This window comes from Peromyscus eremicus, chromosome 2, assembly GCF_949786415.1.
Source record: "Peromyscus eremicus chromosome 2, PerEre_H2_v1, whole genome shotgun sequence".
In the NCBI taxonomy this organism is placed as follows: Eukaryota; Metazoa; Chordata; class Mammalia; order Rodentia; family Cricetidae; genus Peromyscus; species Peromyscus eremicus.
In genome coordinates this window covers 133,985,671-134,001,779 of record NC_081417.1, presented here as the reverse complement: position 1 = coordinate 134,001,779, position 16,109 = coordinate 133,985,671, and the positions used below count along the sequence as shown (strand labels likewise).

General features: G+C 45.9%; 1 protein-coding gene across 4 annotated transcripts in view; it reads left to right on the top strand.

The window, feature by feature from the left end:
* Cap1 (cyclase associated actin cytoskeleton regulatory protein 1) overlaps positions 1 to 16,056 on the top strand; it is a 28,233-nt gene extending 12,177 nt beyond the window's left edge. For 2 of the 4 annotated variants that reach the window (XM_059254900.1, XM_059254897.1), the window contains exons 2-13: positions 2,251 to 2,375; positions 3,241 to 3,341; positions 5,019 to 5,096; positions 7,043 to 7,186; positions 7,297 to 7,382; positions 9,443 to 9,548; positions 10,761 to 10,938; positions 12,855 to 13,039; positions 13,214 to 13,337; positions 13,476 to 13,558; positions 13,874 to 14,017; positions 14,977 to 16,056. In XM_059254900.1, coding sequence (XP_059110883.1) covers positions 2,261 to 2,375; positions 3,241 to 3,341; positions 5,019 to 5,096; positions 7,043 to 7,186; positions 7,297 to 7,382; positions 9,443 to 9,548; positions 10,761 to 10,938; positions 12,855 to 13,039; positions 13,214 to 13,337; positions 13,476 to 13,558; positions 13,874 to 14,017; positions 14,977 to 15,060 — 1,428 coding nt within the window. In that variant the 5' untranslated portion in view covers positions 2,251 to 2,260 and the 3' untranslated portion in view covers positions 15,061 to 16,056. Of the gene's footprint in view, positions 1 to 2,247; positions 2,376 to 3,240; positions 3,342 to 5,018; positions 5,097 to 7,042; positions 7,187 to 7,296; positions 7,383 to 9,442; positions 9,549 to 10,760; positions 10,939 to 12,854; positions 13,040 to 13,213; positions 13,338 to 13,475; positions 13,559 to 13,873; positions 14,018 to 14,976 lie in introns of all 4 variants that reach the window. The other 2 variants (XM_059254899.1, XM_059254898.1) reach the window with 1 other exon arrangement.
* Positions 16,057 to 16,109: the final 53 nt, after the last annotated feature.

Sequence of the window (16,109 nt, the reverse complement as noted above, 5' to 3'; positions counted from 1 at the left end):
ACCCTTAATCCTGTCACGTGGGAGGCAGACATCCATCTGGATCTCTGTGAGTTCAAGGCTACACTGGAAACAGAGCCAGGCAGTGGCACGCGCACACACACACACACACACGCACACACGCGCGCCTTTAATATCCTAGGAAGTGACGACAGGGCAGAGAAAGGTATATAAGGCGTGAGGAAACAGGAACTAAAGTAGTTCAGCTGAGATCCTTTCGTAGTTCAGCTGAGATCCTTTCGGGTGAGGACTCAGGATTTCAGTTAGAGGATTCGTGGAGTTGGTGAGGTGAGGTTGGCTGTGACTTGCTCTGCTTCTCTGATCTTTCAGCTTTCACCCTGATATCTGGCTCTGGGTTTTTCATTAAAAGACCATCTAAGATTCAAACAACACACACTTGTAAGCAAAAACACCCATTCATGTAAAATAAAAACAAATCTAAAAATAAAATGAAATTAGTTTTCACAGCTGCGGTAGCATGTACAATCCTACACAGTGTGTACTGTATTTTCTGTATTAGCACTGGCCTCACTGGTTGCCTTTGTGTGTGACAGAGCATGTTATACAACTGAGTGCTTGCATGGACCATAGCGTTAGGATTTAGTTTCTTCCCCTAGACTTATAGTGTGGATTAGATGTGAGTGCCCTGGCCAGTGCCCGGAATGGAACCGGGAAGCAGGATGGCTATTATTGATGCTTTTGCTAATGTGAGGGAGAGTGGGGGTCTGCTGTCCCTGGTCTCTGGTGCTTGTGAGTAGGAGTTGGCCAGGAGGTTTATGTGCTTCTTCAGGTCAGGAAACAGAAAGGTTGCTTTGATTTTTTTCATGCTTATTTTTTTCTCACTAACACTCTTAAATAACATTCGGTAACAAGTGACTGGGTCCAGAGAGATAGGACCTGCTCACAGAGAAGAACGAACAGGGATTGTATTGTCTGGCAAGCTGCTTATCTCCTGCACTGGGAGGCCAGTGTGGTAGAGGGGGATATTCTGGCATGCTGTCTATGATTTTGTGGAAGAGTCATAATTGTTGTAGGAGTCACTGAGTCCAGTCAGCTTCAGTTATTTGAACTACCGAATGTTTTGATGAATTGGAATATAAGTCAAGGCTTTAACTGAAATTCTACAGTCACAGTTACCTTGTACAGGTGCAGATAGGTAATGTTTCACACTTGGTGTGTAGTCAGAGCAGCTGTCAGAGCCCTTGTCCCTCTGTGGTTTCATAATATGTATAGGTTCATAAATACATACGCACACCTCCAACCTAACCTGCCAGATAGTGATCCAGACGGAAGAGTAGAGTAAGAACCAAATAGATAACCAACACTGTCTCCTCCCTTGGAGCTTACTTTCTTTAGGATCTTGGACAGTGAATGAGGCCGTTTCAGGAAGGGACTCTGACAAGTCTATAACAAGCTTCCAGGTCTGTCGTCTCCTTCCTGGCTGCGTATCCAGACCCTACCCATTCTCTTTTGAGCCTGGCTCAGATGGCAGCTTCATGATACCCTTATCTGATCCTCCCAGCTGATGCACTCAGCCCTTCTCTGAAACCCATGCCACTCTGTCTGCAGCTTATGCCATCTTCGGCTTTTTCCCTGTTTGTTGGGTGCTTGTTAGTGTATACATTAAGTACCCTCGCCCCGCCGCCATCGATAAAAAGTTAACAAGGCTGTTATTTATCCTGGTGTGTGATGTCCCACTGCAGACAGCAGGAAGTTGGGGGTGGGGTGGAAACCACGTTGAACACATAGCTAAGAGATTTGAAAGTTGGCATCTGTAGTAACTAGTGTGTGACTAGAGACAAGTCATTGAATGTTACTAAGAATTAAATGTCTCTCTTTAAGAGTATAGTAGTGGTTGAGAATTTGATGGAGTGCTTGCCTAGCATTGATGAAGACCTGGGCTCACCCTCCATCCCCCCAAAAGGAGAATAGTAATTATTCCAAATAGTTGTAGGGAGGCTTAACCTGAGAAAATATGTATGACTATACTTTGTAAATTCTAAATTCTCACACAAATATTTGTTAGTATATACTAAGTACTCAATAGGTATTTGAATAAGATTTACATTAGTGAACACTTTTTCCTGAGTAGTTTTCTTACTTAATGAAGTCTGCATGGTTTTGCAAATTTTTTAGATGACTTTGCCACTGTATTTTATTACTAAATTATCCTGTTCCACAGAACTGGCATCCTTCTCACCTCATGTGGGTCTAATATTAAAATAACACCTGACATTTGATCTGTTTCAGCAGGTGGAACATTATGGCTGACATGCAAAATCTTGTAGAAAGATTGGAGAGAGCAGTGGGCCGCCTGGAGGCAGTGTCATCACATACCTCTGACATGCACTGTGGATATGGAGACAGTCCTGCAAAAGGTAAGCCAGACCCGGCGGGGTACCCTGAGTTGCCCCTGCCTCAGTCTTTCTGTCCCGGGAGCCTACCTCCCAGACTTACCTTAGGTAGTTCATCTCCTGTGAACAGATAAGGAAGGAAGCGACTTGGCACAGGGAGGTCTGTGGTTAAGTAATTTTTAACACAAGAACTTCCTGCTTGTGTGATGTTTCCTGCCCTTTAGCAGAATGACTTCAGTCATTCTGTCAAATGACAAATGATATTAAAGTTTCTTATTTCTAAATGATTTGGCCAGTTAACCATTTGCCTATACAGTAACTGGCACATAAAATGTTAGAGCTGAGAGGAATCCTGGAGGATCGTTCGTTGTGTTTATTTTCACTCGATAGGTGAAGACCATTGAGCCTGGAGAGTAAGGATGCCACAGAGGCAGTTAGTGATCGTGCTAGAGACAGCCCTGCTGCCCGACCGCTGCTCTAGTTTCCTGTGCACTCTGCCTCCTTGGCTTTCCACTTGTCAAGAAACATCTCCTGTCTGGGGAGATAGCTCAGCCCGTTGAGTGCTTGCCAAACAAGCTCGAAAACCTGAGTTCCCATCCACAGCACCCACTCAGTGCTGGGCACAGTAGCACGTGTCTGTAATCCCAGTGCTCCTGTGTCGAGTCGGGAGGCAGAGACAGGAGCCTCCCGGGAAGCTGCCGGGCTCATCAGCCGGGTGTGTGCAGTCGTGAACAAGAAGGGATGCTGTGTCAGAGCAGAAGGCAAGGACAGACCTGCAGTAGTCCTCTGACGTCCGCATACGTGCCAGCTCACACGTCACCCACGCATGTTTTGATCCTTCTGTTGCGCGACTGATTCTTCCTGTTGTGTGTCTGCCTTCCTTCCCCAGGAGCAGTTCCGTATGTGCAGGCATTTGACTCACTGCTCGCCAATCCCGTGGCAGAGTACTTGAAGATGAGTAAGGAGATTGGGGGAGACGTACAGAAACATGTAAGGATATGGGGTCTTTCTTTCCTTCCTGTTTAAGGCCTGGCGGGTTTCTTCACATCTCCTTCACTCTCAGCTAAGCCCTCTGGAGCATCCTGGCTCCTTTTCTTCTACCTGCATTGGTCCGGGCACAGAAATGGTTTCATTTTCCTGGGCCTCCTGTTTCTATTACGTATTCTGTGTGTTTCTTTGAGAGAGCTTGTTTGTTCATAAAGTACAGCCGAGTTCATCTTTGTGGTGAAGAATGTGTTAGCGGTCTTATCTTCATGTTACATAACTAAGCGGAGGGTGGGCTTACTCCAAAGAATCATTGTCCTGACTTAGCATTTCCAAAAGCATGCTTGGTAGTTATTAGTTATGCTAATATGGGTTACTTTCACACTTAGAGTCCCCTGTGAGAAACGAACAGGCAATGACAGATGCCTGTCCACCCACGTCCCTTCCTGCACCGCCTCCTACCCTGTCACCGCCACCCGCATCCCACACTCCACACTCACATAGACGTTCTGCATCTCTTCTGGGGCCCAGCACCTTTCTGCTGGGGCACTGAATGATCATTTCTAAACAGTAACTACGTTTAGGATTTCTAACTGGTCCTGAGCCCCTTATACACTAGCTGTTGGCAGTGTATGAGAGCTCTAAGCTCTATGGACTAGTGCTGGGACTTGCCAGTGGTGGGGGAGTGGTGTATATTTTTCACTTCGGACAGTTCTGTAACATTTGAAAAAGAATTAAAGAAATTAAAAAAATTTTTTATGTATCCAGATTTTGCCTGCATGCACATCTGTATGCCACTTGTATGCACGGTGCCCTCAGAGGCCAGAAGAGGGCATCAGATCCCCTGGAAGTGGGAGTTACAGATGGTGTGAGCCACAGTGGATGCTGGGAATTAACTCTGGGTCCTTTGGAGGAACAGCTGCTGCTCTTAACTGCTGAGCCCTCTCCAGCCCCTTGAAAAACATTTCAAAACATGTGTCACTTTTACCTTTGAAAGTGCAAATCCAGCTGCATGTAGTAGCTCGCACCTGTCTTCCTAGTCTTGGGGAACTGAGGCAGGAGGAGGCCACAGTTTTAAGGTTTACTTAGGCAGGCTATAAAGTAAGATCCCCATCTCAAAACATCAAAAAGTAGAGTAGGGAGCCGGAGGGATGCTGCCCTGGCAGATGGCCCGAGCTCTCTTCCCAGCATCAGGTGGGTCACAGCCATTTACGGCTCCAGTTCAAGGAATCTGACACCTTTTTATGGCCTACATTGGGATCTGCACACAGTGAGGTATATGCACACAGAGATACATGAATAAAAATAAAAATAAATTTAAACAAATTTATGTGGGGCTGTGATGTATTATTAGCTCGGTGGTGGAGTGTTTGCCTAGCATTCACAGAGCCCCTCACCAAACAAATCCCAAAGCACTTCATGTGAACTCACTAACCCACCTTCACCTAAGACAAGTCATAATTATCCTCATTTCCAGCTCTGGCTATTTGTCTTTGAAAGTTCCAACAAGAACAATAGGAAATGTGATTCTGGTATCAGTCCCTGGACTCTAGGATACATGAGGCAGACAGCATGGAGGGCTTGGGTACTGTCAGGGCCTGTGACATGGAGGTTTCAGGTTCTACTTGATTAGGACCTCTCCATTGTCATGTGGCATGGATGGCTGATTGTTTCTTCCTGCAGGCGGAGATGGTCCACACAGGCCTGAAGTTGGAGCGAGCTCTCCTGGTTACAGCTTCTCAGTGCCAGCAGCCAGCCGGTGTAAGTTCATTCATTACTAGGTGGTTTAGTTTGTTCTGTTGCTCAAGGCAAACCGAGAAATTTCCAAGAGGCGGTCACAACATGCTGTAATAGACCTATCATACTCGTGGTAATATACAGTCATTCCGAATCAAGAGCCCTCGTGGGAATGTGCCTTGGGTAGCTACGGGTCCCTGGTGACTTTTGTTTTCTGTCATTTTGTCTATAACTTGAGTTGCCCCTGGGATGCTGCTGCCTCTGTCAGCAAACAGGCGGCTCTGGTGTTTTCTGATAGGTGGGCAAGGCTGTGGGGGAGCACCCAAGCCCCTGGAGCTGTGACTCCCCTTATCCTTTACTGATCTCAGGGTCTTCCTTTAACTCGTACTTCAGCATTGTGTGCTACAAGATGTGGAAAGTTAAATTAGAGAAATGAGAGTGTTCTCAGAAGGAAAGAGTCTTCTGTCTTAGGCTTTCCTAGTCATAGAAGATTATAAAATAAGTCTTCCTGCTAAAGCTAAAATTAAACACTTGATCCGTGTCAAGCCTAAGTAATGCGAAAATAATGCAGGATAATTGAAATTTCTGTCTTGAGTGATGAGAGTTTTATCTCGATCTTTTCTCCAAGCTCATACTTTCCCAAATAAATAAAGCAGCTGAGACATTGTCATGTTTTAGACCAAGCGTTAGCAAAGCTACAAGTTGCAACCCAATCTGACCTGTCTCCCATGTATGGAAATGAAGTTTTTTTGTGTTTTTTTTTTTTGTTTTTTTTTTGTTTTTTTTTTTTAAAGACAGGGTTTCTCTGTGAAATAGCCCTGGCTATCATGGAACTCACTCTGTAGACCAGGCTGGCCTCGAACTCACAGAGAACTGCCTGTCTCTGCCTCCCGAGTGCTGGGATTAACGGTGTGTGCCACCGCCCAGCTGGAAATGAGGTTTTCTGGGAACAAATATTTACTGACTGGGCTTTTAGAGAAGAAGTTTTCACACTTCTCATTAGACTGTGTGCATGTAGGATCTGAGAACTGACATGATTAGGAAACAGTTTTGAGGGTAGAATCAAAAAAATGGAAACAGGAGGTTCATCGATTTTGCTAAGCAGCTTGGAATGGCAGCATCACTGACTGCATTTGAATCACCAGCTCTCTATTCAGCAGCTGCTGTTTGGCTCATGGTACATGGAGGACAAAGGAGAACTCGGACAAAGCCCTTGCCTTTGAAAAATTAACAGGAAAAGAAAAGCATATTTACACCAGGCTTGGTGGTGTACCTTTAATCCTAGCATTTGGGAGGTAGAGACAGAAGATCAGGAGGAGTTTAAGGTTATCCTCAGTTACATAAAGACCAGCCTGGGCTGCATAAGACCCTGTCTCACAGAGAAACAAAGGAAAGGAAGAACATACATGGGTCCAGTGGTAGTTTGCAGTGTTGTGTGTGGTATGGTGCCAAGACTGGTTATATTTTCACATGATATAGAAGCATGCCATGGCTGGGGTAGTAGCCCATGAAGCATTTGGATAGGTGGAAAAAGAGAATGTAAGTGAAGAGACAAAAATAAAGTGGCATCTTTTATCTATCAGGGGGTCTGAAAAGAGACAAGTGGCCTGAACGGTAGGCTTTCCTGGTATAGAATATGGATCTTGAGCACAGAGTCTCTCCTGAGTAGTTGAAATTTTATGCAGAGGAAGGATGTGAGCAGTATCTTAGCCACATGATTCAAAGCAGGAGGGATACAGCGTTTACTTGTGTGCTCACTGTAGACAGTAAAAATTCTTACATCATCAGGTGCTTTAGCACATGGTTATAATTTCAGCATTTGGGAGGCTGAGGCAGAAGTATCCTGGAGTCTAGACTACATAGAATATTGTCTCTAAAGAGGGGGAAAGCTTGCCTTCAGAATCAAGAGTTGATCAGCATCTGTAGCTTTTACAGAAATCCTAACCACAGTCATTTCTCATCTCTCGTAGAATAAGCTCTCTGATTTGTTGGCACCCATCTCAGAGCAGATCCAAGAAGTTATAACCTTCCGGGAGAAGAACCGAGGCAGCAAGTTCTTCAATCATTTGTCAGCTGTCAGTGAAAGCATCCAGGCCCTGGGCTGGGTGGCTATGGTAAGAGGGAAGCGGGGGTTGGGGGGACCACACGGGACAACGACGACGAAGCAGGGCAAGGAGTTCCAGCTGCAGAGGCCCTCAGTCACTGACTGCTTCTTCCTCCACAGGCTACAAAACCCGGCCCCTTTGTGAAAGAGATGACTGATGCTGCCATGTTTTACACAAACCGAGTGCTGAAGGAGTACAAAGATGTGTGAGTCTGGGGACAGGACAGGCGCAGCTGGCTGCTCCCTGGAGGGCTTCTGTGTTGCCTCTCACCGCAGCGCTGTTCTGTGGGAAGCTCGGTGGACCCCGGCTCATAGACAGTGCATTTGCAAGCAGGAACTAGTTCTGCTTCTCTTTCTTTTTCCATTCTGAATGGCAGACGCTCTTCAGCTTCTTAGTCCTTAGTCTCCCAGGTTTAGGGGTTATGCTGGAGGTAACGCGGATTAATGCCCTTGAAGTTGCCCCCTTAAATACTGTATTATTCTTATCGGTTTTGGTGTTTTGCCTGTGTGTAAATATGTGCTCTTTGTATATGCATGGTGCCTTCAGAGGCCAGAAGAGAGCTTAGGATCTCCTGGGACTGGAGTTACAGATCCTGTGAGATACCATTGAACCGGGTCCTCTGGAACAGCAGCCACCGCTCTTAACCACTGAGCCATCTCCAACCCCAGGAGTTGCTTATTTGTAACGAGAGTTAGCTCTCGTGTTGTTATGTCTCAGCAGTGGTACTGTGGCAGAGGGGTCAGTGGGACTTAGCTAGAAAATGACCTTGCATATTCACGTATTCAGATAAAGTGACAGCAAGGCTGCCTGGCCAACACCGGGGTTCAGTAAGGGGTTACTGCGTGCTAACCACATAATCATGCTAGTCCCAAGTGACTTCTCTCTCTATTGCTAATTTTGAGCTGGAGTGTCTACAATTACTAGCTCTATAGCTGTCCAGACCACGATCAGTCAGTAGACATTTGTTGACTAGTTGTGTAAGAAATAAACCTTCATTTGTGTGAAATGTGTCCACAACACCACACACTTTCTTTAATCTTTCTAGCAGCCTGGAATTACCCCATACTCTGCTTGGAATTTACCCTATCATTTTATAGCTGACGAAACTAGGTCTTGGGCTAAATAATCACAGAGTCTTCTAGCTACCATTTAGAAAGAGAAGGGATTATTCTAGACACAGTGCAGTGTATCTTCTATAATAAACATTGATTGTTCCCTTTTTTTTTTTTTTTTTTTTTTTTTTTTTTTTTTTTTTTTTTTGAGATGGGTTTCTCTGTGTAGCCCTGGCTGTCCTGGAACTTACTCTGTAGACCAGGCTGCCCTCAAACTCAGAAGTCCGCCTGCCCCTCCTCCAGAGTGCTGGGATTCAAGGTGTGTGCCACCACTGCCCGGCTGATGGTTTCCTCTTAAAGGAACATCTTCAGTTGGGAGCCTGCTCTGACAGGGGCACTGGGCTCCTGGAGTCCCTCAGTTCCATGGCAGCGCTTGAGTCATCTTGGCTCCACTGGGGCTCCTGTACAAATGCCTGCTTTTACCACTTCGCTGCTCAGTTCTGCCTGTGGCATATTTTGAAAACTACATTTCTGGTCCTAACAAAAACACTAGTAAACAGTGCTGTCAAAGATAGCCATCAAGCCAGCGCCCCTGTCCTCCTGGAGTTCGGTCTCATGAGGGGAAGGGGAAGGTTTGATTTTGGTTCTTTCATCTTGTTTTATGTGGTTTTGTTTTTGTTTCGAGACAGGGTTTCTGTATGTATCCCTGGCTGTCCTGGAACTCAACTCTGTAGATCAGGCTGGCCTTGAACTCAGAGATCCACCTCCTCTACTTCCCAAGTGCTAGGATTAAGGTGTGTACCACTTTGCCCAGTTTTAAGAAAAACATCATTGATGAGAGGCTAGAGAGATGGCTCAGGAGTTATGAGCACTGGCATCTCTCGGGGAGGACTCTGCTTTGATTCCCAACACCCACATGGAGGCTCGCAACCATCTATAACTCCAGTCAGGGGATCCAACACCCTAGTCTGGCCTTCTCCAGCATCAGGCATACACATGGTGTACAGATATACTTGTAGGCAAAACACCCGTACACATAAAATAAATTAATTAAAGTATTAATTATTTATAAATTAAACTGTTAATGATGATAGGGAAGCTGCCATTGAGCAGAGCGTAAGAAATGCCCCAGCAGAAGGATGTGAGCCCATGGGCAGGAGAGGTCTGGAGTCACTATTATAACACTCTTGAAATTCTTTTTTAACTTTCCCAGGGATAAGAAGCATGTGGACTGGGTCAAAGCTTACTTGAGTATCTGGACAGAACTGCAGGCTTATATCAAGGAGTTCCACACCACTAGCCTGGCCTGGAGCAAGACGGTTAGTGAGTCCTCCTTTCTCTCTTCCTCTCCTTCTCTCTTCGGGATAACCTTTGAACTTCTGATCCTCATGCTTCCGCTTCCCAAGTGCTGAGATTATAGGTACATCCTACCATGACAGCTTTTAAAGCGTGCTGGGGATTGAACCCAGGGTTTCAGGTATATCCCCAGGCCTGGATTCTAGTTGGTTTTACTAAATACTGGTCAGGGACATTGATTGGTGCTGGAGGACAGATACAGATGAATGAGTCATGCTATCCCAGCTTTCAAGGAATTAAAAAAATACAGATAATAAATGTGCATCTGCTCCCTTATGTGCACACATGAGTGCATGCATACATACAGACACACACAGACTATAAAGACAGGGCTATGGGAATATAGTTTAGTTGGTAGAGTGTTAGCCTAGCATCCAAGGAGCTCTGGGCTTAATTCCCAAGTCATGATGTCACACGTATATGTTAAACAAATCCATGAGAGTCCATTAAAGGGTATCAAGGATTTATTTAAGATATAAAATGGGGAGAAATACACTCTCGGATACAGAACAAAGTAAACAGCCGTCATTGGTCTCCTTTCTGCCCAGTGGTGGGGGTGGGTGGTCGATGGAAAACCACGCCCCTATTGGGCCTTGATACCTCAAGGTCATTGGCGGAACAAATTCTCACAACATGTGTGTTACCTCAGGAGATGGAGACAGGGGGATCAGGATTTCAAGGCAATCCTTCTGCTACATAGTAACTTCCAGGCCAGCCTGGGATACATGAGACCCTGTCTCAAAAAAGAGGGGAAAAAAAAAGTATAAATAAGTACATCAGCCCATATCACAGCCATTTTAAAAAAAGAAATGGAGAGACATGGGGCTGGAGAGATGGCCTAGCAGTTAAGAGCACTGACTGACCTGTTAGAGGACCTGGTTTTGATTCCCTAGGCCCACTGGGCAGCTCGCAATTGTTTGTAACACCAACCCCTTCTCTGGCCTCCCTGAGCACCAAGCACACCTGTGGTATACAGCCGTGCATGCAAGCAAGATACTCATACACATAAAATAATAAAAAAGTAAGTTAAAAGTAAATGAAATTTAAAAAATATAAGATAGACCCCTATTATACTTACTAAGCTGAATGCTATAATAAATACACAGAGCACAACAAATAAAGAAAATACACAGCATAACGAGAGGCTGACTATATTCCCTGCACTTCCTGTTCAGGGGCCTGTGGCGAAAGAACTGAGTGGACTGCCGTCCGGACCCTCTGTGGGATCAGGCCCGCCTCCCCCTCCACCGGGGCCACCCCCTCCCCCAGTCCCTACTAGTTCCGGCTCCGACGACTCTGCTTCCCGCTCAGCACTGTTTGCACAGATTAATCAGGGGGAGAGCATCACACATGGTGAGTGCTTTGGAGGAGCAGTTGTTAAAGCAAATTGTTTGGATTAGACTTCGTCAACCAGACACGACAGCTAGTCTAAACCAGAACCCTGGCTTGCATGTGGGAACATTCATTTGGGATGTCACCTGCCTTCAAGTTACCCAAAGGGACATCAAACCTGAGTTGTGATCGAAGGGCCAGTGAGCTGCTCAGTAGGTAAAGGTACTTGCAGCACAAGCAGGGTAATCAATCCCTGGAACCCACAAAAATGGAAAGAGAGCTGACTGTCGAGTTGTCCGTGCACACTGGATGAGTGCCTCCTACCCACAATAATAATTCTTCATAAAAGAGCAGCTGGCTCAGTGGGGAAAGGAGCTAGCCACCAAGTCTGATTGGTGATTTGAGTGTGACCCCTGAGACCCACTTGGTCCTCGGACTACCCTCTCCCTTCCTATAATAAATGCAAAAATAAATACTTCATTTTCAAGGGTAGAAATGAACTTGGGTAATGACAGTGGGAGTCATTAAGTAGCATGTCCAGGGCACCTTCTTAGCCAACTCAGTGCTGGCAGTTTTCCCGGAACCTGTGCCACATAGTAAGTATCACATAGTCTCTGAAGTCATTGTGTTGGGATGCTAACTTCTCAGAGGATGTATACTTGTCACATGGGTAATTTGCATAAGAAGGACCTATTGTTAGAGAGAAAGTAGACACTTCTATCCCTAGCTGGTGGAATTCTAAACTGTACAACCCTTCATTAAGAATGTATTCATAAAAATAAATAAAACAGTCTTACATTATTACAGAAACCAGTAGTGGTGTAGTTAGGGAAAAACCCAGCATTTAGGGAAATGGCTGTTACTGTGGTGTATCCTTTTGATTGCATACTGTGCAGCATGAGATAACCTTTTCCACCAAAGGCACCATGTAACGTTTAAGGAGCAAACAATCTAGTGTGTAAGTGCCACCTCTTGGAGCAGCCATGGGGATGCATAGATCCAGCCCACCTGAGGAAGGCAGATCTCAGCACCCTCCCACCAGCTGTAAGTCCCTCCCAAAACAGCTTCTACCTCCCAAACAAGCCGTGGTAGAGCTACAGGGCCACGTCCTTTGGGTTTATGTACTTTGGACCAGCCTGCTTACTAAGACTGTGTAATCTTTACACCCCTCCCCCCCAAAAAAAGCTAAAAACATGAGAAAGTCTTTAAAAATTGATATTAATTTACTAGATCAAATTTGTTGACCATCTGTATGGCTGTAAGGAAATGAAACAGTGTGAGTAGGCAAAGACTAGTTGACAGAGGAGAGCCAGGACGTAACCTCTGCTTACCCGAGCTGTAAGCCAGGTGAAGCTCATTGTGTCGTACACAGGGACTGGAAGGAGAAGGGGCGGGGGGAGGGGACAAGAGAAGTAATGGGAGTGAGTGTGATCATAGTCTACACATGTGTGAAATGTCACAGTGAAACCGGTATTGTGGGTAAGTAATACATAGTAACAAAAAAGTAGATCTTCAGATGCCAACCGACACCTGATTAGGAGGGGTAGCTGTATGGGAGGCTTTTCTTGTACTAAATTTTCTTCACTGTAACGTAATTTCCCCTTTTTGTTAGGCATACATACGTATTTTATGTTCATACACTTGAGAAAGACCTTTCTAGATCTGTTTTTGTGCATTTACATATTCTTGCTCCTTCCTCACCTTCGACACACAGTTGTTTTTTTTTTGTTGTTGTTGTTGTTTGTTTGTTTTTTTAAATAAACCATATAACCTAGAGGACAAGAGAAACCATCAAAGCACTTCTCAAACTGCTTGCAAGATGGCCTCTCAAGCATTTGAGTTCTTGAAGTTTCTGCTAAGGACTAGTGATAGCAGATCACAGTCCAAAGCTCTGGTGTAAAGAACAGGAACAAGGTAGCTATTGTGTGTTCTTCCAGCCCTGAAACATGTATCTGATGACATGAAGACTCACAAGAACCCTGCCCTGAAAGCTCAGAGTGGTCCAGTTCGGAGTGGCCCCAAACCATTCTCTGCACCTAAACCCCAAACCAGCCCCTCCCCCAAACCAGCCACAAAGAAGGAGCCACCTCTGCTAGAACTGGAAGGCAAGAAGTGGAGAGTGGTGAGTTAAAGGAGCTTGGCCTCCTGGGAAATGGGAGGAGGAAGGATGCTTTCTGCAGAATTTAGCTGAAGAGTGCAGGGTCTGGCTTATGGTGGAGAACAAAGGTTTGGGGTGAGGCACTGGTTTTGTTGGCGTGTGCTTTGTTGTAAGAATCCTGGGGTGTGTCTTCATCAGGAAAACCAGGAGAATGTTTCCAACCTGGTGATTGAGGACACTGAGCTGAAGCAGGTGGCTTACATCTACAAGTGTGTCAACACGACTTTGCAAATCAAGGGCAAGATTAACTCCATTACAGTAGGTGAGTCCTCCTTGCTGCCCTGAGGCAGATTCTGACCTGGAGCCGGAGAGGGCTGGGGCCATTTTCCACTGCTTTATAAATTCTTACGTTCTTGTCCCTTGCAGTTACACTGTTGATCTGCTTCCTTTCTCCTCCTAGATAACTGTAAGAAGCTTGGCCTGGTGTTTGATGACGTGGTAGGCATTGTGGAGATAATCAATAGTAGGGATGTCAAAGTTCAGGTAACTTGATATCTTGGCTCGTCCTTTTGGTCTCTGAGGAATTAATTGAGAGACACAGCAGACTCACAGATGGCCCTTGGGCAGGAATCTGATTCTCCCAAGTCTGTAAGCTGAGCTGGTTTGGATGTGGCAGAAGTCAGCTCTTTAAGGGAGCTCTTTCCAGGACCCAGCCCAGCCCACCCATTCCCAATAGCTGCTGTGTACTGGGGGGCTTGTGTGAAGTAGCGTAATCACTTAAAATAGTGGAAATTCTCTCCACAGCTTAGTCTACCTGTCCCTGCTGAACTCTGTTGTCTTGGTTTTCTTTCTCGACAGGTGATGGGAAAAGTGCCAACCATTTCCATTAACAAAACAGACGGCTGCCATGCTTACCTGAGCAAGAACTCCCTGGACTGTGAGATAGTCAGTGCCAAGTCTTCTGAGATGAACGTCCTCATTCCTACAGAAGGCGGGGATTTTGTAAGTAATCTTTCTTTCTTTCTTTTTAAAATTGTCTCTTGGATTCTAGGCTGGCCTGAAGCTCATTGGTGATCCTCCTGCCTCTGCCTCCCAAATGCTGGGATATAGCCATATAGCACAGGGCTGTTGATTTGTTGCTGAAGATTGAACCCAGGTCTTTGTTGCGTGCTAGGCAAGCACTCTACCAACTAAGCTATATCCCTGAGGAGTAAGACATTAAAAACGGAAGAAATACGCTGAGCCTGTCGGTATACGCCTGTATTCCCTGCACTCAGGAGGCTGAAGGAGGAGGAGCTGGAGTCGGAGGCCAGCTTGGGTTTTGTAGTAAGACCCCATCTCTTGAATTCGAGAAAAGTATTTGATGGGTCATTTGGAACTCTGTAGGTAAATCCCAACAATGTACACAGAAGCCAGGTAGTCCTGTGAAGGGGGCTCCATGGGAGGGTCATTCCTGCCTTTCTTAGCTCACTAAGAGTCAGAGTCCTGGGCCCCTCATCAAGCTTGTGTCCAGGGCTGTCTGAGCCTGTCAGGATCATGGCTCACTAGAGTGAGCAGTACAGCACAACGTGGCTGCTGGGTTGGTTAAGTTGTCTCATTCCATCCCACACTGCTCTCAAGGTTAAGTGGAAGCCAAGCATTGGCGGAAGTGTGAAATGTAAACAGCCCCAGTTCATTTATAGGCAGGATTCCAGCGTGTCACCTCCCAAGTTTGTTGTTGTTGTTGTTTAGATTTGTTTATGTGTTGGAGTGTTTTGTCTGCATTATGTAGTTGCACCATATGTGTGACTGGTGCCTAAAGGTCAGAAGAGGGCACCAGGTCACCTGAACTGGAATTACAGATTGTTGTGAGCCACTGTGTGGGTGCTGGGAATCGAACTCAGGTCTTTTGCAAAAGCAGTCAATGCTCTTAACTGCTGAGCCATCTCCACCTCCATCACCTTGTTACCTCTTTTTTGCAGAACGAGTTTCCAGTCCCTGAGCAGTTCAAGACCTTGTGGAATGGGCAGAAGTTGGTCACCACAGTGACGGAAATCGCTGGATAAGCGAATGCCAGTGGGTCCTGTGCCCTCTCCCTTCACACCATGGGATACATCTTTATGGAGACAGTTCTTTTCTAGATTTCCTCTACCTTTCTGCTCTTAAACTGCTTCTCTGCTCTGAGAAGCCCAGCTACCTGCCTTCACTGAATATACCTCAGGCTGAGATTGGGGCGGGACGCAGGTCAGTGGATCTTCGGCGGGAAGCGCAGCTGCACCACAGTCCGTGCTTAAGCGCTACAGGCCCAGACTGGGGCACTGAAGCTTTCAGCTTTGGGGGTCATTCTACCAACAAACAGTCCTTGGGGTGGGGGGAAAGTCCTGGAAACAAACAGATCAGAATGCATACTAATCTAACAGTGAGCATGGAGGTAGCAGGAGCCAGTGTGATTCCATAAGGTCCTATCCAACCTAATTTTCATTGTTGAGAAGTGAGGTCAGGGTTGCACTGGACCAAAGGCCAAGGCTTGCCACTCAGTATTCCAAGCAGACTTGTTTCCTAAAAGCATTCCTTCATTCTGCATTCCACCCTGGGCCAGCCTCAACCACAGAGTAGCAGGCTTCCCCTTTTTGAGAAAAAGTCTCAAACCTTCCCCCATCCCCCAGGATGACTACCTTGGTTCCCATGGGGACAAATTCCAAGGAGTCTGGCGTTCCACTTCCCTGCCAGATGCCTGTCATCGCCTCCACTCCTCCTCCTGCCTGTCATGCTCAGCAGCTTAGGGCCTTATTGTAGGCATCTGAGCAGGACTAAGACCTCCACTGCAGGCTGTTTAGGTCTTGATTCACATACGACTCTTGCACAGCATTGCTATCATAAATCCCAGCTCTCCCTCTAGGACACACTGACCAAAATATGCAACGTTTTTTTTTGTTTTGTTTTGTTTTTGGTGGGAAGAGAGATTGTCCTGTGACTTCTGCCCATTTCCTGAGGCCTGTGGAAATAAACCTTTATGTACTTAAAGTTATACAGAAAATAGAATAAAGTTAATACCAAACTTGTTCAGTTACTCACCTGATCTGTACTGAGATGTAAAAATACTGAAGATGACACC